General features: G+C 42.5%; 1 protein-coding gene across 11 annotated transcripts in view; it reads right to left on the bottom strand.

Moving 5' to 3' along the window:
* The window catches only part of LOC147108167 (transcription factor E2-alpha-like), a 153,893-nt gene that overhangs the window by 35,204 nt on the left and 95,727 nt on the right, over nucleotides 1-22,962 (bottom strand). For all 11 annotated transcript variants that reach the window (XM_086004692.1, XM_086004687.1, XM_086004686.1 and 8 more), the window contains 2 exons: nucleotides 9,050-9,152; nucleotides 3,938-4,077 (listed from right to left, as the gene is read on the bottom strand). In XM_086004692.1, the coding sequence (XP_085860818.1) occupies nucleotides 3,938-4,077; nucleotides 9,050-9,152 (243 nt within the window). The remainder of the gene's footprint in view (nucleotides 1-3,937; nucleotides 4,078-9,049; nucleotides 9,153-22,962) is intronic.

The raw sequence follows: 22,962 nt of genomic DNA, 5'->3' as shown, positions 1-22,962 counted from the left end.
TAAGCTACTTCTGTGCACCACTTAGCACCTTTGGCAATAAGAGGAGGCTGTTTCCCCATCCTCTTGGCTGGGAAGAGCAGGGAGTCGGAGGGCAAGGAAATAAAATGCAAAATTTGTGAAAGTTGTACACCCAGGTCAGAGAAAGTCTGTTTCAATAGGATTGTTTTATGAATAACCCACTGGATTTAACTATAGCACATTGGGGGTTTGGGCAGACTCTTAAGTGGGCATTGTTTACAGTAGGAGCCAATCACAAAAACTAAACATGTCTCGTTAGAATGTGGGCTATGTACAAAACTCAAATGCATGCCGTCATGAGGGTCTGCTAAATCTACATTTCTTCTGCCCCTTAATTATAAATTGAGCTGTGAACATTTTTCTACAGGACAAATAATGTGGCCACAAGTGTCTTTACATGGTTAACAGCCTGAAACATATCGCAGTAGCTGATCTACTTAGAAGGAAACCTATCAAATTTGATAATTTGTGATGTTTTTCTAAAATAGTCACAGTTTCTGTTACTTTGGCACATACAGATAGGACCATGATAGACCCTCATCTTCTATCATTGTGCAAAAAAAAGTAGAAATTTGCACCAAATGTTTAAGCAATTTAGCCTCAAAATTCCAAGTCTGCTCTTAAAAGTTGCATGTTACTGTAGGGAGTGGGGGGGTGTTGAAGAGTAAGTGTTCCAATATAAATCACTCAAGGATCATAATCTTAAAATTAGAGCTAGGCCGTTCAGGGATGATGTCAGGAAGCACTTCTTCACACAAAAGGTTGTGGAAATCTGGAACTCTTCCCTTCCCCTCCTAAAAAGCTGTTGAGGCTAGTTCAATTGAAAAATTCAAAACTGAGATTGATATGTTAGGCAAGGTTATTAAGGAATATGGAATCAAGGAGTTAAGTTACAGATCAGCCATAATCTAACTGAAAGGTGGAACAGGCTCGAGTGGCTGAATGGCCAACTCCCATTCCTACTCCACAACAACTTCTGAGACATACATTTAAATGCAGAACAGACTGGCTAGATGGATAGGACTCTTCCAGCAACAGACAGGAAACTATGAAATAAATTTGGGTTGTCTCAACCCAGTTCCTCGTGAACATGTACCCATAAAATACAACTAGCCAAATGCAGCACTAATTGGCAGCGTCACTCAGATATGCGATAGGATGGTTCTTGTGGGAAATAGGAAGTTCATACAGTGCAGCAGGAATGTTCCTGGGAGATTGGGGCTAAGGCACATTGTTGTGTAGAGCTCAAAGACTCTTACTTTGCATCTGGCCAAATTATACCTGGCATCTGGATGCTTGATGTGACAGTGCATGACCAAAATAGGGAAAATGTGTTAAGAGTGCAAAATGTAACTTTTGAACTTGACCTTTTTTAGATATAAAGACTAGCATTTATATAGCGCCTTTCACGACCACCGGACATCCCAAAGCGCTTTACAGCCAATAAAGTACTTAAAAAAAAAAAAAAGTGTAGTCACTGTCGTAATGTAGGAAACATGGCAGCCAATTTGCGCACAGCAAGCTCCCACAAACATCAATGTGATAATGACCAGATAATCTGTTTTTAGTGATGTTGACTGAGGGATAAATATTGGCCAGGACACCAGGGAGAACACCCCTGGCTCTTCTTTGAAATAGTGAAGAAAAAGTTAAATATCTCTCCTAGTCATAAAGACAGATCTTAGATTTTAATTCCTTCGCCTAAACTGCCTGGAGACCTGGCACATGAGCTCAGACGTTGGGAAAAATCAGATTAGCATCCTTCTCAGGTCGCTGATGCTGATCCAGATCAGTCAACAATTTCAGAAATACAATACTAGCCGAGTACTGCTGCATACTGTTTACATCGCTTAAGCTGCTCATTTCAGGCTTTCAGCCTGCCATAATGAGTGTATGGGGCCACAAGAGAGGTGGAATAAAAATATACAAAAGATTTTCCGAACCAGTAAAAGTAATATATTTTTTCCTTACAGAAATGTGAATTTAATGCGAACTTCAAATCCACCACTATAACTAATATTTCCCACTAAAGCGTATTTTGCTTGCTCCCATTGAGCCGAAACAAACAGGGAAATTCTGAGTGTTCCTGGCTCATTAGCAGTAGCCACAACTAAAAGGACTACTCATGGGATTGTTTTTGTATCCCTCGAGAATGCTGACCTAGACTGCATGCAAAGTCATAAGTGAATTTACAGTTAATGCCGCAAGGAAACAAAGTAAGTTGTAATCTGATAAAAGAATCAACTAAAAATTGGTCAGAAAGATTGGCTTTGATGGTTCACTATATTCCTTTGTGGTTCAGCCCCAGTGCAGCTTGAGGCAGTGTGACCGCTGATTCGGCTATTGTCATGGGATGTAGGTTTAGAATGTGCCTAGTTTGACACTTTCTTCAAATGATCTTCAAAGAAAACAGTTTCAGTAATTGGACCACGGAAATCATACTGGGTAGAAATACACATCCCCTAAGAGGAACATTGTTGTGGGGGTGGGGGACAAGAGAAAAGGGCGGGGAAAAGGTGCCAAGCAACTCTTCTGGCTTGGAGAGCTAATAATGATTACATAACAGAAGTAATTCTCTGTGGCAAGCATTTTGAGACATTGACATTAGGTACTATATATAACAGATATAATAAAATACAATGCAACAGAAAAATGACATCTGCTCTAAATAGTCCATTTACGTTTCGTTTTCTTTGCCCACTATTATTGATGGGGGAAGAAAAGGGGATTAAAAACTATAACATTTTCCAATATGGTTTTGCAATCATTAGAAAATCCTACTGAAGGTTTTTACAACCACCATGATTTTACCTCTCTCCTTCCCTACGGTATTCCTGTTATAAACACCTTGGCCGGAGTTTTCCAAGGTAAGAATGGGTGGGTTGGAGACGTGGGAGGAAGCGAAAGTTGTGCAAATGTAAAACCAGACCCCAACCCGCTTTCAGGAGATGGGTTGGCAATTTAAGTATTATAATGAGACCGGAAGCCTCGACTTTAACCTGCTTTGCATGTTTTACTGCAGGTGGCTGGGGGATCCTGGGGCTCAGGATTCCCGGTAGCTGCAACGAGGGGGCCTCAGCCTTGGGGAGCTACCCTTGTGGGTTGGGAGGAGCAGGAGTGCTTCCTCCCGGCCCCCAAGCTCGCCCAACATCAGCCTGCACCCTCTGGGTCAGGGTTCGATCACTCATCCCCACCCCGGGTTCAGGACTCAACCCCGGGCTTGGGGGAATCAGATCCCCCCCCCCCCCACAACTATCCTGGGCCCAGCACTTACCTGGTCCTGTGGACTCCTGGTCTGCATACCGGGAAACCTGAACTTCCGGGTTTCCCGCCGTCTCCCGGGCCCACCCCGCACCGTGCGAGTGGAACCCAGGAAAATCCAGCCTCACAGGTGACCCATCATTCATAAGCTCAAGACACTCAGAGTACACATGCAATATTTAAATTTAAACATGCCAAGCTAGACTACTCAGCCATAAATGCTGTTAGGTTGGCTTGAAAAAAAGCCATAATTTTAGCAGTTCTTTAATAGCAATTCTAAAATCGCTTTGGCTCGCTCAGAGCTTATCTTAAAAGAACTCTGAATAAATTTGTATGAGCTTACTCATTTAAAATGATCTATTTCCAGAGGCTTTCAACACTGAATTTAACACTGTGCATACCATAACTTGTGTTCGCATTCTCAGCACTGGTCAAACGATTGAGTGATAATGTAACTACAATCCAATTAAATTGCACAAATAAAATCAGTTTTATTGCTTGGATTTTTATACAAAATGTGAAATTCACAATGTAACAGTTTTACCACATACTAAAATCCCATACAACCAAGAGGAATGTTTTCATTTTCTAACATTAGATGGAAAAAAACAAGCATTTCTAGCCTTGAACCACCATTCTGGAGATAGAGATTACTTACCAGGCGCTCATGTGGATGAAGGTTGCTGTAGCCACCAGATTGGGACAAATGTGATGAAGAATTTCCCATCAATCCTCCATATCCTGGCTGACCCATTCCACTGGATGAGTTCCAAACATCAGGACCATTGTGAATACCATCTAGAATGCAATGACGAGCTTATTTAAACATATGCGGCCCACAGGAATGAAAGAAGTTTAATTATTCACACATTTATCTGCATACATGGCTGATCTTAAAATCCAGATAAAACAAAATAAAAGTAGATTAATCGCTTTTGGGCGAAGCATTTTTGTTCTTTGAGGTTATCCTCTACATTCCATGGGTGAACCCTACAATCTAATGAGGATCATTAGGATCTGTTCATATTGGTGCAGAAAAAAAACAATGGTTTGGAGTCTGATGTAGCTGATTATACACTCTTCAGCTTTGGGAGTTAAAGTTGAATCTAGTCCAGACTGGTGGGATAAAAGCTTCCTTAACGTGGAATGAGTTTACAGTCCTAATTCAGTTCCTATTGGGCAATGAGCCTACAGCCAAAAGTGTCCCAAATTCAGCATGAATTGTACAATCTCAGTCAGATAGGCCACAGGAGGTCTTGGCACGGGAGATGGAAATATACAACTAGTGCTGTGGAGGGTGCTCTTCCGAGGTTAGGTTACCACCTCATTGTTGGGGCAGACTAGAAGGAATTTTCATCTGCATCTCATAATCCATACCTCATCGAGGAGCACTTGCTGTTAACACCAGGTGGCTCATGCAGACGTGCACAATATTCAGGAAAAGGGTCATTTTTAAAAATTGGCTAAATCTTCTTCCTCCATTCTAATTGATGCCCATTAAGCTACATCTCTAACCAATCTTTTTTTTATTGAACATTGTTAAGTGAAGAATTGAAAAGAATTAAAGAACAAAAAAAAAATCACCTTTTCTTTACTGATCAGGTTCTCGACCATTAAAAGTTTTTACTGTACTGTGGTCATAACAATCTAGCTTTAGTATAGTGCAGAACACCAAAGTGAAGGAACCCCAATAAGATCCAATGTATTCAGTATGTGGAAAGCTTTAGCAGGACCGTGTGCCTTATTCTTGTGCGACTAAAAACGATGGACAGACTAAAACTAGAACAGAACTTGTTTTCTCATTTACTGTATACTCACAGCCAGAGGGATATTTCCTTACTAAACGTTTTTAAGTAGAAAGACATTTGGCTACAACTAGTATGCTGAAGGGGCTGGTCCTTAGCCATGTTCTACAACAGGATTATGGAGATACTGTAAATTGCAGAATCCTCTTCTCAGCCCTCAAACCAGATCTTTTCAATTGCCTGCAATATATATGATGGCTGCAGCTGGCTTTATGGATAACACAATACTTCAAGGGTTACCCAGGATGTTGAGGTTCTGCTGATTAAGACAGATGTTCAACTGATAGCTGACTGGCGAGTTGCACCATGGGTGCGTCCATCTCCAGGTGAGCTCCCTGTCCAGATACTGAAGCCCCTGCATTGAGGCAGAGAAAGTAGTGGCTGCTTTCAGGAAAATGTCCAGTTTATTCACCTTCTAAAACTGAATAGAGGTAAGGGTTGCTCATGGCATTAAGAGTTTCAGGTGAGAATGACAAACAGCCTGGAATAAACAGTTAAAAACCATACCAGAACTCTGAGGGAACTATGTTCTGTTTAAGTTGCGTAGTGTGCACTGAATACCAGAAAAAAAAACTGCCCCCTGGAAATTCTAATCTGTTTGAAGTTATGAAGTGGGTATCCTAGGAAGATTCAATTTGGAATTTCTCCAGGTTCACAAGAAGTTTTGAAATTAAGTGCCATGTGGTACAGGGCTCTTCTGGCTCACTCCTGTGAGGATATTCAAACCAGGCAACTGCCCCAGTACATCTGAAACCTCCGTAGATACAACTGGGTTACCATGACTACAGGCCTGCAGCAAAAACTCTGGGATCAAACTGTATAGATGAACAAATTCACTTAGAACCTCAATTTTTCTAGCAGTTCTCTTCAATTGCAACATAAAGCCCACGGTCACCACTCTAAGTCACACTGCAGATCAGAATTAGTAGCATCTTTAGAGACAAAACTAGAAACTGTTTTCAGTTTGTGAAGATGTACAATGAAAAACAGGATTCCACTGTGTTTCATTCAGTTACCGTTTTCACAAAAATCCGAGCTGACCCAGACCCATTATTCTAGTACGCACCTTAAAAGATGCTCGATGAGCTCCAGCTCCATCTATGATTACCAGAAGTCTTCTCTTGAATCATCCATACCCACAGAAGAGGTCAAAACATCAATTACACCCCAAGGGCTGAATTCTGCCGGCACTAAGAGGGCGGGGGTTTGGAGGCAGGTCTGCTGTCAAAATCAAAAGGATTGACAGCGGGCCAGTGTCCCGCTCTGAACCCACCTCCTTGTCAGTTTCTCTAGTGCCAGTTCTGCCTGTGCTTTGCAGACACGGCACTAAGCGGCGAGTCATTCAATTGTGCTTGTTAGGAGGGTGTTTAAAGTAATGAAATCCCCATTTTCCCAGCTCCAAAGCATTTTGCCAAGTTTTCCACGAGGCTCCCGTCGCTCGGGGATCACGCCATGTAATTATGTCGGGTTCTGAAAAACTCTCCATTTCTTTCACTAGGCGACAGCTGCAAAAGTGGTTTAAAACCTGCCATTTTACAGCTGGTCACTCTCCAATCTCAGAAGCTTCAGCCTTCAGTACTTAGAACCCACTTTTGAGCTTTATGCACTTTTGAAGTGTTTGGAGTAATCTCTCTATCCACGGTCACCTCCTTGGAACAACCAATCTCAACACTGACAGATTACTTCCGTCATCTCAACCTCACCTGCCATCTATAGCATCAGCATCGATGCCCTTGGAAAAAAATCTCACCTTGGTCTTCAGAATCCCAATACGATCAGCCCAAACACCAGCATCACCGGGCACACCAGCAGTACCAACATCCACACCAACCTTCTCCACAATCAACTGATGCTGCACTGGACACAGGGCATCATTACCCGTGCACATTTCTGCCTGGGATGCCAGCGATGGACTCACCATGTCCAGATTAGCTTCACTTAACACTGTACACCCTGGCTGCCACATGATGCACCAGGTTGGCACCACCCCACAACAGCGCCATAAAGCATCCCTACAATGTCCAAGCTATTCCTTTCACATTCATCACCATTGCGGGGGGTACCATTAGGTCTCACCATTTACTGCAACTAAGACACTTTCAAAGGTGCACACAAATCTGTCCAAGAAGGCAAAGTGGTGACAATAAGGATTTCAATGCTTGACAACACATTAACAAAAAGTTTACATGACCATTGGCTAAAACACCCAAGTGCCTACCCTTGTGTGTTGGTTGGTATGATTGGACTAGGATGAGGGCGAGTGTGAGGAGTGGCTAGTGAGATGGAGAAGTGATAATGTAAATAGAGAGGGATGGGTGGAGGTGCAAGGTAAGTTGGTGTGAGTAAGGATGTGCAGGAGTAGGGTAGGGAAGGCAGAGTGATGGGGATGTGATGAGTGGCACAGCAGGATGAGGTTGAGTGTGGCTTTGTACTAACGTTTCGTGATCTACTTTGGTCATTGAAAGGTTTGCGCCACTGCAGCCTGGTCTTCCTGACAACATCCCTGCTTGTGTCCTCCTATGCAATCAGGCTGCGTTGATCTCCTGGGGAGGTCTCTTCTGCCATTGGAAGGGAAGAGGACCTCCCTATGTGCTGTGACTCTCTCCATAAACATATGGAGGGAGTCATGGGAGAGCCTGGGTGCAGCCTTGCACCTTTGTGCAGTGTTTGTAGCACCTCAATGCTGTAGAACACTGACAGCACAACTGTCAAAATGAATGTGGACATGGCCCCTTTAAGGAAACCAGCTGATGACGTGTCATCAGACCCGCTTCTTTTTCATTGGCCGGGAACCTCGCACGGTAGGCTTAACAAGCCCAGTCAGGGGTAAATCACTCAGTGGAGGCGGGATGAAGACGGGTGCGGAGTTTGCGGCCGCTGTCTGCTCCGAACTTGCCACAGCTGGTGAAATCGGGGCCCTAGTCTCCGTTCCAACTGACCTGGTCTCGTTGCTGTGAGATACAAGAAATATTTGCCATTCTGAGCCAGTGCACTAGCTCAAGTGAAGTGCGATGCACTTTGGAAGATTTCTCTCTGCACAAGAGGCGGGAGGAGAAGAATCAAGTGAGCAAAATGACATCAAGTCTCGGCATTGGCCAGAGATTGATGCTTCAGCCATTAGTCATTTAGATTATTAGACGAACTGTAAGCTCCAGACTTCAAAATCATGGTTGGTGGAAAGCCAATAAAAGCGCCAATTATAACTGACATTTTTTTGTACCTCAGGCAGACTGTTGAAAAGACCTTGCTGTACTTAACCCTCACACTTACAAATCATCCTTAGCTCCCTAACCAAAAATTGTTGGCCAAGATATAAGCCCCACACATAGGAGCAAACAAAACAGAGGAAACGGTGCTAGAGGCTATATAGGAGAATTGCACTCAAAGGCTCAAGCATCTGAAAATATTCTTGTGCTATACTGGTTTTGACCAATACCCATAGAATGTAGGAGGATGAGGAAGAACCCGTAGTCCCATTAATATTTAGATTTCATTCCTTATCGAATTTTCCCTGCAAAGCCAACTTTATCAGACTAGGGCTCCTGTACAGAATTTTACAATCAATTTCTACGAGTAAATTCAGTTTTATCAGCACATAAATTTGGTTTTCTTTCTGGTGTGTTATTATTGAGTTTCCTTTCCATTGCTAAATTTTAATACTTTTTAAAATGTGATTTGGTTTTATTTGGGTAATATTCCACAGAGGTGTTTTTAAGCAATGAAAAAGTGTACAGAAAATAAAACTATGCAAATTACCAAATGGCCTTTTTCCTAAAAGCACATTTTCCCTAAATATAGCATAGCAGGTTACTCAAAAGCATAGTTATGCATTAACAATATTGGGTGTATTGAAAATATATTTTCCACAATCAGTTGTGAATCATGAGTCAACTGTGAGTTAGAGAAAACACAAAGCGTTAGCCATTTCAATACTGATTAATCAACTATCCATAATTAGCCTTTACCTTGGATATAGAAAGAGCCTGGAAATACAGAACCTGAAGGTTTGGATGAAGAATACCCAGCTGAATCTCTACTATATTCTTCACTTGATGTGGAGGCGTAGACCTGCATTGGGAGGACAAAATAAATTTATGTAAATATTGATGTTAAAAATTGGGTCATGGTCTTTCCAGTATTTGCCATTTTAACCCAAATAATTCAATCTCTCGCTCACTAATTAGTTCCAAGGATTTTGAAATAAATGGTTTCTCTCATAATTCATATGATCATAATCATAATCGTTTACAATACCTGAAGAGGTGTCCCCCCCCTCAACATAAAATGGGCATTTCATCTCCCTCGTCCTCATTTCTAACCTCCATTGGCACAAACGTCTAGCAGGGTTAAGCATTGTTTTTAAAATATTAGTTTATGGGATGTGGGCGTCGCTGGCAAGGCCAGCATTTATTGCCCATCCCTAATTGCCCTCGAGAAGCATGCCTACAAACACCTCTACAGCTGCAAGGATATTGCTGCCTTAAAATGAGTTTATCTTGCCACCAATATTTTTCCTGAACATGTTCAATATTGAGCACAGCAGATTTCTTTTGCCAATTGATACCACGATGGACAGGTTTTCACTGCATGCGATTCAGGGATTTTGTAACTTTTGTTTTGGGGCATTGCATTCCTTGACTATATTCATTTATAACTGTGCCCAACGGTTCATGGTGACTGCATAAATCATATTCTGTTTATATTACAAGACATTACAGAAACCTTTTCTGGTGTTTTGGAATCACAATTTAGTTTTTCTCTCTATGAAAAGTTCAAATCAGTGGTCTTGATTAGCTGGTCATTCAATGCATTGCTGTTTGTGGGATTTTTGCAGTGCACCAATTAGTTTCCACATTTGCCTACTTAAGTGGCTGAACTTCAAGAGTAATTCATTCATTTGGACAATCCTGAGGATGTGAAAGGTTCTATGTAAATGCAAGTTTCCCCCCCCCCTTTCTTGATGGGACAGCTGCCTTGATTCAGTCACTCTTGTTCAGATGAATTCCCCAGACTTTGATCACCAAAAAAAAGTTCAAAACGGAATGGTCAGATACATCAAAAAAAGTACAACATTGCAGTTACATATGCCCTTGTGGTTTTGTGCAGTAATATTATAGCAACCAAAGCCAAAATACTTTCCAACCAATATTTTAACTGTACAGCTGAGAAAAAACAAATTTATTCACTTTTAAATCACCACCAGTTCTACATGGAACAAGTTCTAAGGAAGAAAAATCAAAGCACATACACACTACTAAATCTTAAAACAGTTTTGTTCCTTATTTTTCCTCTTTTAAAGAGAATACCCTTTCTCTATCCTTGCCAGAGCACTCTATAGTATAGTGGGTCTAATTTGCAAATGTTTTCACTTCTAAAAGTGCTATACACAAATCACTGATAAATGTAAAAACCATGTGATGAAACAAATAATGCAGGACAGGCCTCATAAAAAGTATAACCAGTAGTCAGAACTGTTACGTCCGTGAATAATTGAGACACGGACAGCAGGAGTGAACAAAATAAGTCTTTACTGGTGGAAGTCCATAGTGAAACTAAAAACAGAGGCTCACTAGCGCCTTTTATACAGGGGTGGTCACTGCCGGTACTGCAGTCTGAGCCCAGTTATTCCCTTAAAGGTACATACACAACAATTCCTCCCCTTTTAGATAAACAGTACATAACATTCATTTAACAACTAAATGATAACTAATTACAATCACAATTACTGTTGCTAGATACATTGGTTAAGTTTAAGCAATTATAAGTTCAGTCTTTGAGGAGGCTTCCTGATTCTATCTGGGTAACGCCTCTTTGGGGTATCAGGTTCTTCTGGCAATGTTGAGTCGGGATCAATGTCGTGGTTTGGTTCATCTGCTTCCAATATTACCGGTTCTGCGGTAGCTGCAATTGGAACGTCGATTTCATTACCAGGTGTATCAGATCGTGGTGTGGAGTTGACATTTTCCAGTGACTCTAGAATCTGGTCAGCATGGCGTCTTACAATGCTCTCCCCAACGTCCACGGTATACATGAGAGGTCCTTGTCGTGTACAAATCGTTCCTGGCTGCCATTTCTCAGTGCGGTAGTCCCGGGCCAAAACTGGTTGACCTATCTTAAAACTCCTGGTCGGCCTTTCATTCATATTCTGAAACTGCCTGTTCTCCACATCTCTTCGGACGTTTGGTTTAACCAAATCCAAGTGGCATCGTAGTCTTCGATTGAAGAACATCATGGCTGGAGTTTGGTTGGTAACCACGTGTCGCATTCCGGTAGGCAAACAAGAAGTTGTCCACCTTGTGTTGTAGGGGTATATCTTCATTATACACATTGCCTTGATAGCCTTCTTGAATGTTTGGACAAACCTCTCGGCCAATCCATTAGTGGCTGGATGATATGGGGCAGATGTGTAATGCTTAACACCATTGTTCTTTAAGAACCTCCGGAACTCTTCAGACACAAACTGTGGTCCATTGTCAGAGCAAATCTGTTCAGGCAGCCCATTCCTGGCGAATATGGTTCGTAAAACTGTGATAGTTTTTTCCGTGGTGGTTGAGGACATTTTTATTACCTCTGGCCACTTTGAATGTGCATCCACCGCAATTAAAAACATCGAGTCCATGAAGGGACCAGCAAAATCAATGTGTACCCTTTGCCATGGAGATGAGGACCACTCCCATGGATGTAGAGGGACGTGTGGTGGGGCGTTTTGGACCTTCTGGCATCCTGCACAGCTCTTGGTCATCTCTTCGATTTCTCTATCGATTCCCAGCCACCACACAAACGCTCTGGCTAAGTTCTTCATTTTTACCCCACCCAGATGACCCTCATGAAGCTCATTGAGCACTCTATCCGTCAACTTAGGTGGAATTACTACTCTGGATCCACACATCAAGGTTCCTCTGTACACTGACAGCTGTTCTCTTCTTGGCGAGAATGCTGGCAGCAGTGGTTCGCCATGTGCTGGCCATCCCTTCACCGTTAAATCATAGACCCGTGATAGTGTCGGGTCATTCCGTGTTTCCTTTTCTATGTTTGCATTCGTCACAGGGAGACATTCGACTATGGTCGAGTGGAATAACTCCATTGGATCCACTGCAAGGTCGTCTTCTTCCACCGTCGGCAACGGTAGACGTGACAATCCATCAGCATTTCCATGCTGTTTAGTTCCTTTGTACTCGATGTCATATTGGTGTGCCCCTAGGAAAAGGGACCATCTCTGCAGCCGTTGTGCTGTCATTATCGGTACGCCCTTCTGAGGGTTGAAAATGGAGACAAGAGGTTGATGATCGGTTAGTAGAGTAAATTTTTGACCGTGCAGGTAGTGATTGAACTTTTTCACCCCCCACACTAGGCTGAGGGCCTCTGTCAATCTGGGCGTAGTTACGCTCGGCAGAAGTTAACGAGCGTGACGCAAAAGCTATCGGCCTCTCTAAACCATCAAGGAATTTACGTGACAGTACCGCCCCAATGCCGTAGGGAGATGCATCACACGCCAGCCTGATTGGCAGTGCTGGGTTGTAGTGAGCCAAAACTTCCTTTGAAGTGATTAAGTCCTCACTCTTCTGAAAAGCACGCTTACAATCATCGCTCCATTTCCATGCTACCCCCGTTCGTAGCAGGGCGTTCAGTGGGTGCAGAATTGTCGACAAAAACTTATGGTAGTAATTCACCAATCCGAGGAATGACCTCAGTTGCGACACATTTTCAGGCGCTGGGGCCTTAACAACCGCTTCAATTTTGTCAGGGGACTTATGTAACCCCTCTTCATCAATCACGTGGCCACAATACGATATCTGTTTCTTAAAAAATTCGCACTTGGGGTGGTTGGCTCGCAGCCCATGTTCCCGTAGTCTAGTGAGCACCTGTTCTAGGTTGTTAAGGTGTTCACTGTCAACTTCACCTGTCACAAGGATGTCGTCCAAGTAACACTGAGTCCCCGGAATCCCTTGCAGGACTTGTTCCATCGCTCTTTGCCATATCGCCGGAGCCGATGCTACTCCGAATACCAATCGATGATACTGGTAAAGACCTTCGTGAGTGTTTATCGTGAGATACTTCCTAGAGGACTCAACCTCCATCTGCAAATATGCTTGTGCTAGGTCAATTTTTGTAAAACGCTTCCCTCCAGAAGCGAGGCGAAGATGTCTTCTATCCTTGGAAGAGGATATTGTACTGTGTGAAGGACTGGGTTCACCGTCACCTTGAAATCCCCACAGATGCGAATCTTCCTTGGCTCCCCGGACTTATTGCTTAACGTTTTCTTCATGACAGGAACGATGGGTGTCGCCCACTCGCTCCAGTCGACCTTAGACAACACGCCCGCCTTCTCCAGATTCTCCAGCTCTGCCTCGACGGCTGGGCGAATTGCATATGGTACCGGTCTTGCTTTGAAAAACTTGGGAACTGCATTCTCTTCTATTTTTATCGAGGCGGTTACGCCTTTAAGCGTGCCCAGTTCCTGTTGAAATACCTCTTTGGCGTTAGCTAAGATTGTTGACAATCGTCCAGGAGTGACGTCTTCATCTTTTTTACCGTCCACCGTCATTGCATGAATGGAATGCCAATCTAAGTTTATCTTCCTGATCCATTCCCATCCCAGTAACGGTGGTCCACCATTTGGCAGTATGTAGAGATACAATTTCCGTATTTTCTTGCCATTGTATTCGACAGGCACCCTTATTTTTCCTCTGGGGTATACTTTTTGCCCCGTATACGTCGTCAAGACGATGGATGTCTCTCTCAAGGGTATGTATGAAAATAGCCGCTCGCAGTCTTGCCGATTCATGATGGTTAGCGCTGATCCTGTATCCAATTCCATTTTAACTTGGGACCCTGCTATCGTGAGGGTGACCCAAATGGTTCGGTGATCCTCTTTTGCGATTACATTGTGAAGTTTGAGACAGCTTAGTCTCCTGTTCCCGGATTCACTATCGCTCATCTGGTCTTCGGAACTACTGTCCGTCATCTTTTGTACTTTCTTGTACGGTTCCTTAGTAGCCTTTTTGTTGTCGCTGGTCTTCTTCCCAGACCTGCAAACTCGTGCAATGTGTCCCATCTTCCCGCATTGCCTGCATATTTTGTCTTTGGACCAGCAGTCCTTCTGGTCATGGTTAGTTCTGCCGCAGCGATAACATTTTGCAAATCCCCGTGTCATTTCGTGGGTGCCGTATTCCTGTGGTTTTTGTTGAATTTCTGCAGCTCCCCTGGCTGCTGCTTCATACGATACTGCCACGCTGAAAGCCTTATCTAGCATCAGCTCTTTCTCCGAGAGTAACTTCTTCTGTGTTCCTTCACTCAGGAGTCCACAGACAAATTTGTCCCGTAGGGTATCTGCCAGTCCTGCTCCGAACTGGCAGTGCTTTGATAGCTTGCGTAGTTCCGTAAGATACTCAGCATTGCTCTCATCTTTGTGCGGAGTTCTCCTGTGGAATTTAAATCTTTCTGCTATCAACAGCGGTGCAGGGTTTAAGTGATCCTGTAGGACAGCAACAATTTCGTTCAAACTCTTCGCCTTCGGTTTGGCTGGAGTAATCAGGTCCCGCAATAGGCCGTACGTTCCAGCGCCCATTAAGTTTAGCAATATCGAGGCCTTTTTCCCCTCCGCTATTTCGTTTGCCTCGAAATATACCTCTACTCTTTCCAGATACGTGGTCCAGTCCTCTATTGTATTATCAAAAGCAGTGATACAGCCAGTCTTCGGCATCTTGCAAATCTAAAATGGTGCCTCCCGTGCTTTGCCTTCTTCCCCGATTTAACAAAATGGCGCCTCCCGCGCTTTGCCTTCTTCCCCGCTGTTGTTAGCGCTGCTTTCCACGGTTTCTTGCACGTTTAATATTGATTTTGTTTCTTTTATTATTTTCCCGTCGTGGAGCGGACCCTCTGGGACACTTCCCTCCCTCTTCTTAGGTCCGAACGCTGCCCGGCTTCGAAGCACCGGCCGCGCCCTGTGTGCTCCACCCTCTCTCGCTCTCTTTGCTTCCCGACTCGCTGCCCGGCCCCGTTGAAAAGCCACCCGATCGAGCTCTAGCCCGCCGCAGCCCAGGAAGGATCAGTGCACTACCTGCCACCAGCCCGATTAGCTGGGAAACCACAGACTGGAGAACCAAGCCTGGCTCTGGACAGTCTCTCCTGCAAGTTTTCAATCCGACGATTTGGAGGGCGGTTGCCCACGGTCGACGCCCGTTTCTCGAGTTTCTTTGGATTTTTTTTTTCTTTCTTCTGGCTTCGACCTTCAATAACGTCGTCTGAGGTGCTGCCGAGTTGCAGGTAAGTTCGTTTCTTACTCATCGCCAGTGTTACGTCCGTGAATAATTGAGACACGGACAGCAGGAGTGAACAAAATAAGTCTTTACTGGTGGAAGTCCATAGTGAAACTAAAAACAGAGGCTCACTAGCGCCTTTTATACAGGGGCAGTCACTGCCGGTACTGCAGTCTGAGACCAGTTATTCTCTTAAAGGTACATACACAAGAACCAGATCCTTAAAAAGAAAAAAAAGGTTAGAGCAGCTCAGGGGTTGAGATAAATCGGTAGGGAATGCTCTCAACACAGCAAATAAGCAACAGTAGAGAAGTCAGTAAAAATCAGTGCAAGTAACGCAATGAAAGGACTGCTCAACATCACCACCGGGTTTAATGTCCCTGTAACAGTATGAGCTCCTTGGATGAATGTGTTGTAGACAACACATGATTTACTGCAGTCTTGGTTGACACCGACGGGGCTTTCAGATCTAATTTCCACACGCGCTTGAAACCCCCTCCCATGAAAATGAAGCAAGATAAGCATTATTCAAGACCTCATATATCTCGCTGTTGGCACAGGTGATCCTCATTCTTTAACCCTCCCAACCAAAATGGCACATTCTCACTGAACAGCAAAAGCTCCCGAAGCCCAAGCAGGAAAGGGTTTATTCACAAAACACGACCTTCTAGATGTAGGACATGCTGAATGTAATTTTTGGATCAAACCAACAACAACAACTTGCATTTATATAGTGCCTTTAACATAGTAATACATCCCAAGGCGCTTCACAAACAAAATTTGACACTGAGCCACATAAGGAGATAACAGGATCCCCAAATTCTAACAGGAATTTACAAAGTGTCTGTTTGCAGGGATATCAGAATCCCAAACAGGCAGTGAGCACAACCCCCAAGCTATTCATGAGTATGGAGCGTTACCTTCAGTTATCTGTGGAATGACAAGATGAGCAGGGGAACAAGCCTAAAAACTACCAATATTTTAACTGTACGGCTGAGAAAAAACCACCAGCCATAAAGACTAAAACCCAATTTCCTTATGGTGAAATATTCTTCCATGAGCTCATAGAATCGTACAGCACAGGAGATCGTCATTCGGCCCATCATGTCTGTGCCGGCTCTTTGAAAGAGCTATCCAGTTAGTCCCACCTCCTGCCCCCTAGCCCTGCAACTTTTTGCTTTTCAAGTATATATCCAATTCTCTTTTGAAAGTTATTATTGAATCTGCTTCCACCACTCTTTCAGGCAGTGCATTCCAGATCATAACAGCTTGCTGCGTTAAAAAAAAAAAAATCAAATTTCCGCTCTGGTTTTGGTCAGCGCAATGCAGGCAGCTCAATGAGTCAAGTGGTAAACCTATAAATTTCAAACGCAAATAGCAAAAGCTTAATCCAGCTCTGTAAATATTCACCAGACAAGCATGCTGACGACACCCAATGCTGCCTGTCTAACCTGTCCCTTGGCCACTGCTGTGTTTCCTGACAAAGTTGTGGAAGAGACAACATTTCCTCCAATGAAAGACCAAACCCATTGTATTGACCCCACACCCCAAATAAATTAACATCCTTACCACATCTCTCTCCCCAGCGGTGCAAAACCTCAGCATTCCATACAATCCAGAGTGGAGCTTTGAACCCCACATCCTGTCCATCACCAAGACCGCTAACCTGCACCTCAGAAACATTGTCTGATCCTACTTCACCACCACCACCAAAACCCTCATCTATGATTTTGTGACCTCTAGGATCAATTGTTTCAATGCCCGGCTTCTCAGCCTCCCTTCCTTCACCCGCCATAAAGTCCAACTCAGCGGTCAGTATCTTGTCCCACACCATACGACTTGCCCATCACCCCCCGTCCTTGCTGAACTACATTGGCAACGTTTCCCCTAGATGTCTTTGATGTTCCTTCAATTCTTAATACACGGCTACACCTATCCTCCAAAGGGGTTGGTTGGGGGGGGGGGGGGGGTAGAAGGAGGGGACTATCTGATCTACAGGCTTTCATGTACACTACTTTTGGATCTCTAATGAAATCCAATAGCATTTTCTAAATCTTGGAAGTAAACTTTAAAGGCAACAATAACTACAGATCATAAAAGGCTACTTTTAAAATAATTTGTTCCTGGGATGTGGGCGTCGTTGGCAATACCAGCATTTATTGCCCATCCCTAATTGCCAGAGAAGGTGGTGGCGAGCTGCCTTCTTGAACCGCTGCCGCCCGTGTGGAAACAATGTTGAATTTTTCCCGGCACTGCAACAACCATTTTGGTTTCTCTTTATGTAAGCAATTTGGGCAAAGGCACCAGACGAATGACAAAGTTTGAGGATACCAAATGGGCACAAACAGGCAGGAGATTGCAAGACATAGCCATGCTAGCAGAGGGGGCAGATAGGTGTAGGGGAATGCAAAAGATAGTACATTTGGTTAAAAAACAATGAAAGGCAGTATGTATACCCTAAATAGCAAGATTCTTAAGTGAAGAGGAACAGAGATCTCAGTTTGCAGAAATATTTAAATCTTTAAAAGATGGGAGCGCAGGTAGAAAAGGCCATAAAAAGGCAAATGGTATTCTAGATTTCATACACAGGACTTTGAATACAAAAATCAAGAAAACAATGTTGAATTTGTACAAGACTGTGATTAGATCACAGCTGGAGTACGGCATGCAATTCCAGGTACCCCATTATAGGAAGTACATTAGACGAAGCTGTACAGCTAGATTCGCTGGAATGATACAAGGATTGAGAGGGTATCGTTGTGACGAGTAGCTAAAAAAAGAAATTGGGGCTTTTTCAATGAATTAGAGAAGGCAGAGAGAGGAATGATGGTTGATGGATTGCTACCATTGGTTAGTGAACTAGTAAGAAGGGGCACAGAGAAGGGATTGTAAGAATTACTGCTGAAGAAGTGCGAAGAATTTCTTTCACAGAGGGTCATGAGAAAACTGAATGTCTGCTCACAAGTGGCTATTGAAGCAGACAATATCAACTAAAGGGAACTGGATAAACATTTGAAAATTATTATAAAAGGATACAGAGAATGTCAGGCAAATAGATTCCTTCTATAATTCTTTAAATATTAAGTTAGCACCAACACAGGCATGATGGGCCAAATGGCCTCCTTCTATGGTATAATTTTGATGATTTATGTAATGAATGGTACAAAAGTAGTTTTAAAAAAGGACATACTTTGCAACATGAAAAGGTAAAATATCAACTAGGATGATACAGAGAATGGCACCTTTAAAGATGGGCTATTTAAGAGTTTATTTTAATTAAATTATATTTTTTTCAACTATTAAAAATGTGCAACAATTAGATTTTAAATCACAATCTGATAAAGGCTTCACACTCAATACCATTACCCATCTTTTCTCTTACAGAAATGAACAGAAACTGCTGCATATTTTCAGCCTTTTCCATTTCCAGCATTTGCATTTTTTTCTCATCAAAATTACACCATTATCACAAAAAAGGTGCAATTATTATATAGTTAAATGGATTATTTGAACACGGTCCGAGAGTGAAACATAGAGTCCCGGCTGCTGGCTTTAAGGGTCCTAGAACAAGTTCCAGTTCTCAGGAAATATGGGGACACAGCATAAAACTGCCCCTAATTTGGAACCAAACTGACACTCAGAAAAGCCATTGATTTTCTGGTGTGGGAACTGGAATATGGTATAGGAAGGGGTGCTTATTTGAGATTGGGGCTGAGGGACACTGTTGCAACGAAGTAGTGGGAACTTTACTCTGTTTAAAGCTCGTTTTATGCTGGTTTTCGATTACCAGCCCTTGTAGTGCAGGTCACACGTAGCCAGCAACTTCACTAAAATAAACCAATTAGATTTATTAAGACTTGAGGCTGGTGTGGTCTTACCGAGTCTTCCTGAAACCAGGAAATTTGCCTGTCTGGTGATGCCATATCATCATCACACATGCACATCACTACCCTCTGCAGCAGTGACGCAACACCACGAGGTCACTATGTCACACATGCAAAGTATCTGAAAAGTCATGCCCAGTCAGTAGGTGTGTGGAATGGCAGGTCCCCATGGTGCAGTTGTTTTACAGGAAGACCAGCTGTACATTACAAAAGGTAAATGCCAGAGAGCACTGCAGTTAGCTTGCAATCTCCAAGACACAGACTACAACTGTAGTTTGACTGTGCCAGATCTAACCTAGAAATGCTTGATGCTGACACTGGGCGCTCAAAATGTAAAGTATTCCATTCCCAAGCACCAAAGTCCTCCACCTCGAAGAACATATAAATGTATGTTTTAAAAAAGTAATTATCTGTTCCCATTCGTAAAATGCTTCAATGTTGCCGGCAGTAAGCATAGCTAGAAGTCAGATGCAAAATCTTCTTGTACTACAATACATCTTTTCTAAATTTGCATCAGGGTAAAATGGAACAGGTTACTGAGCTGAATATGAATCTAGCAAAATTGACTTTTTTATAATCTGATTAAATAGCAAGCATCAGGAAGGGAATTGAATGATGCACATCTAATAACTCTGCCATCTGCCCATTTCTGGCATCTTCCCAGCTTTAAACACAGCTGTGCAGGAGGTATGCATGCATCAGATTCTAAATAAACCTGATGAGGCTAGCAAATCTTCATCTTGCAACTCAACAGCAAAATCTGTAAAGGGCTTCAAATAAAGGTAGTCGATTATTTATTCCTATAAAATCTAGTTTTTGCTTTTCAATAGAGGCATCAAACAAACTGGAGACTTAGTTACAATTTCAGCATCATAACTTAGGTTTGTAAATTGACAGAAAAATCCCATGCACACGGCTGAGGAACCCATGACTACAGTACAAATGGGTTTCTACTGAATTCGACTAAATGTCTCACTACTGATTCTCACTGGTCCTAAAAGCATGCCTATCTTGTAAAAGTTGCTTTCCAAATTCCATAAAAATCACACCCGTCCCAATCAAGCGCAACAGAACAATTACATAAAGGTTCTGAACACGAAAAAATTCTCCACAATACAAATTTAGAATGAAAAAACAACTTACTATGGCAGGAAAAAAACTTCCACTCCCCCAAGTCTTCAGCACAATAAGTCCTATTTAGATATTTTAGCTTATTTTGCTAGATTCAGAACCTTCTTAGAAAAGGGCAAAGCGACTTGCATGGTTATTGATCACACTTTTGAATAGTTATTAGGACCAATTCATACATTTTCAATTCTCCAAATGTACACCGGTTTAAAGCAGCAGAGGAATTTAATTGCATTATCTATCTACGTAATGACAGATGAAAAATGTGCAACACAGTCCATGAGTGATGTTGAAAATGCTAAGCACGCGTTCAAAAGGAGATTTAGGGGTTTTTGTCACTTGATGTTCAACATGTCCAACCCGAGGTATAGAAGATAATAAGTGGTACAGAGGAGGAGAATCTGGAACAGTACAGAAGTGCAAGAGTGGGACAAGGGGATAAAGGTTCAAACTGCTAAGACACAAATTTAAGGCCAACATTGGGAAGTTGTTCTTTACCTAAAACGTAATCAGCACATAGAATGGATTTCTGGGTACAACAGTGCAGAGTAATAACCCTGGGATTGTTGAAGAAACAGTTGGGTGTCATAATTGGGGTGGGGAGGAGGTTTTTCTGGATACATGAGCCAAGATGGGCTAAATGACCTTCACCTACATCCATCTTGTGACCTTGTCAATCAAATGTTGTTTGTACATATTGTCAGATGTGTCTGCAGAACACAGTGCTGATTAGCTCACATTCTACACGTCCCCATCTCCTGCATGATTGTCATGGTTTCCTGACCTTCTCCGTAACCCTGACTGATCTGCTATCCAGCCTATCCTCCGGATTACTCGAGAGCATTGCCAGAGGGGATCTACTATCAAGCATTAAAAAATGTAACTATCATGCATAATATAAAATATAAAATCTGTAAACTCTACTGGAAACAACATTTCTTATACTAGTTTTTACTGGCTTTGAAAAAAAGTTCTCTTGCTTCAAGTTTAGGTCAACAAATTTGTTAACTCATAGCAAATGTCTTCACATGCATTTTTTTTAACCACGCACAAGTTCCGAAACAGAAATTCACAACATTAAATTTATATGCATTATGATGCAAAAATTACCCAGCAGTCTACAAAATAGATCATGTGCACGTCTGTGGGACACTGAACTAGCATTGTCGGTGTGGAGCGATATTAGTACTGAAGTGGCAGGAAAGCTATTAAACTAGCAAATTGGGCAAGTGTTTATATCAGTGCAGCAGATATTTTGAATACTGTTGCTTTCAATTATGAAAACCTTGCAGTGGAAACAGGGCATCAAGGCCCAAGTTACCAACCAATACCTCCCATGGGAATGAAACTGGCAGTAAGAAGCAGCAGGCAAATTTCTATCATGGTAATGGAGATGCTGTCCATAAGAAAGTCTTGTTTCGTGCTTTCAAAGGGTCACATTCACCACCAGTCAAGCTGCCATCTTGTGAAAACTAGGCACACTGCTCTGGAAAAGTGTGTTATTGGCTATTTGCCAATTATCAGTTAATCATTTAAAGCAAAAAAACTTATCAAAAACAGTAACTTCAAATTCAACAGCAGGAGTATCAAACGCTACAGCAAGCTACAAAAGAATCCAAGCCAACAAGTAAACAGAAAAAGCCAGAAGTGACTGGAGATATATAGATATAAATGAAAAATGGTGATTTGGCTGATTTTTAGTTTAGCAAAGCTGGAAAGTAACTTGCATGTCTACTTGGCAAACAAACTTTTCCACTCATGTACAAAATTGGTACCTGCAGTGGAGCAGCCAGTTTCATACCAGATTTAATTCTAGGTTTTTAAACTGGGGTCTACAAGATCATATTTCCGTCCATAAAGAGCTGGACATACTATACTTCGAATTCTGCATTCTATATTTTTTCCTGTATTTGTCGACTTACTAACACGTTTCTCTTGCTGCATCAATGTATCAAAAATCTTGTGTCTGCATCTACTTCTGGTCTCCAAAACCTTACTTCTGGTTGTTGTTTTTGTCAAACTTGCGTCAACTTTTTCCATTATATACAAATTCCTACGTCCATGCGTCTAATAGAAACTGCCCATGTAAACTGGTCATGTTGTAATTATACCAGTGGTGGTGTTGTAGCGCCTCAGTTTTGCATCCCCCCAGCTCCTCAGAACTGCACAGAAACACCAACGTTCCAACCAACTCTACTTCTTGGCTTCCCAAATTTCAGCGACTTTTGCTATTTAATTATAAAAATGTGAAAACCAAAAGTATTGTATAAAATGCATGACTTTAAAAAAGGAGACCAGATTGTTTGTCTGCTCTGGTCCAATTATTCCCCACCCTCTAACTCCACTTTACCTGAAGGGTACAGTTGGCTTCGACTTGCCTCGTGTTCAAAGCCGCAGGAAACAAACAGTATGAATAAAAACGTTTTCTACTGCGACAGCACTGCTTTTCAGAGGGCTGTGAAAACGAGTCAATATTTGCAGGGGGAGCTCAAGCAGAAAAGTTTGAAAAAGACACTTGATTAAGTAATGTGAGCAAGGCTGTAGATTCCTAATAAACAAGGTAAACACCTTCATACGGATGTAAACTTTCAGCACTTTTCACCAATT

Source organism: Somniosus microcephalus, chromosome 13 (genome assembly GCF_052327205.1).
Source record: "Somniosus microcephalus isolate GS21.2 chromosome 13, FLI_Smic_1.0, whole genome shotgun sequence".
Taxonomy (NCBI): Eukaryota; Metazoa; Chordata; class Chondrichthyes; order Squaliformes; family Somniosidae; genus Somniosus; species Somniosus microcephalus.
The sequence above is the reverse complement of the archived record's forward strand: the minus strand, read 5'-3'. Positions and strand labels throughout refer to the sequence as shown.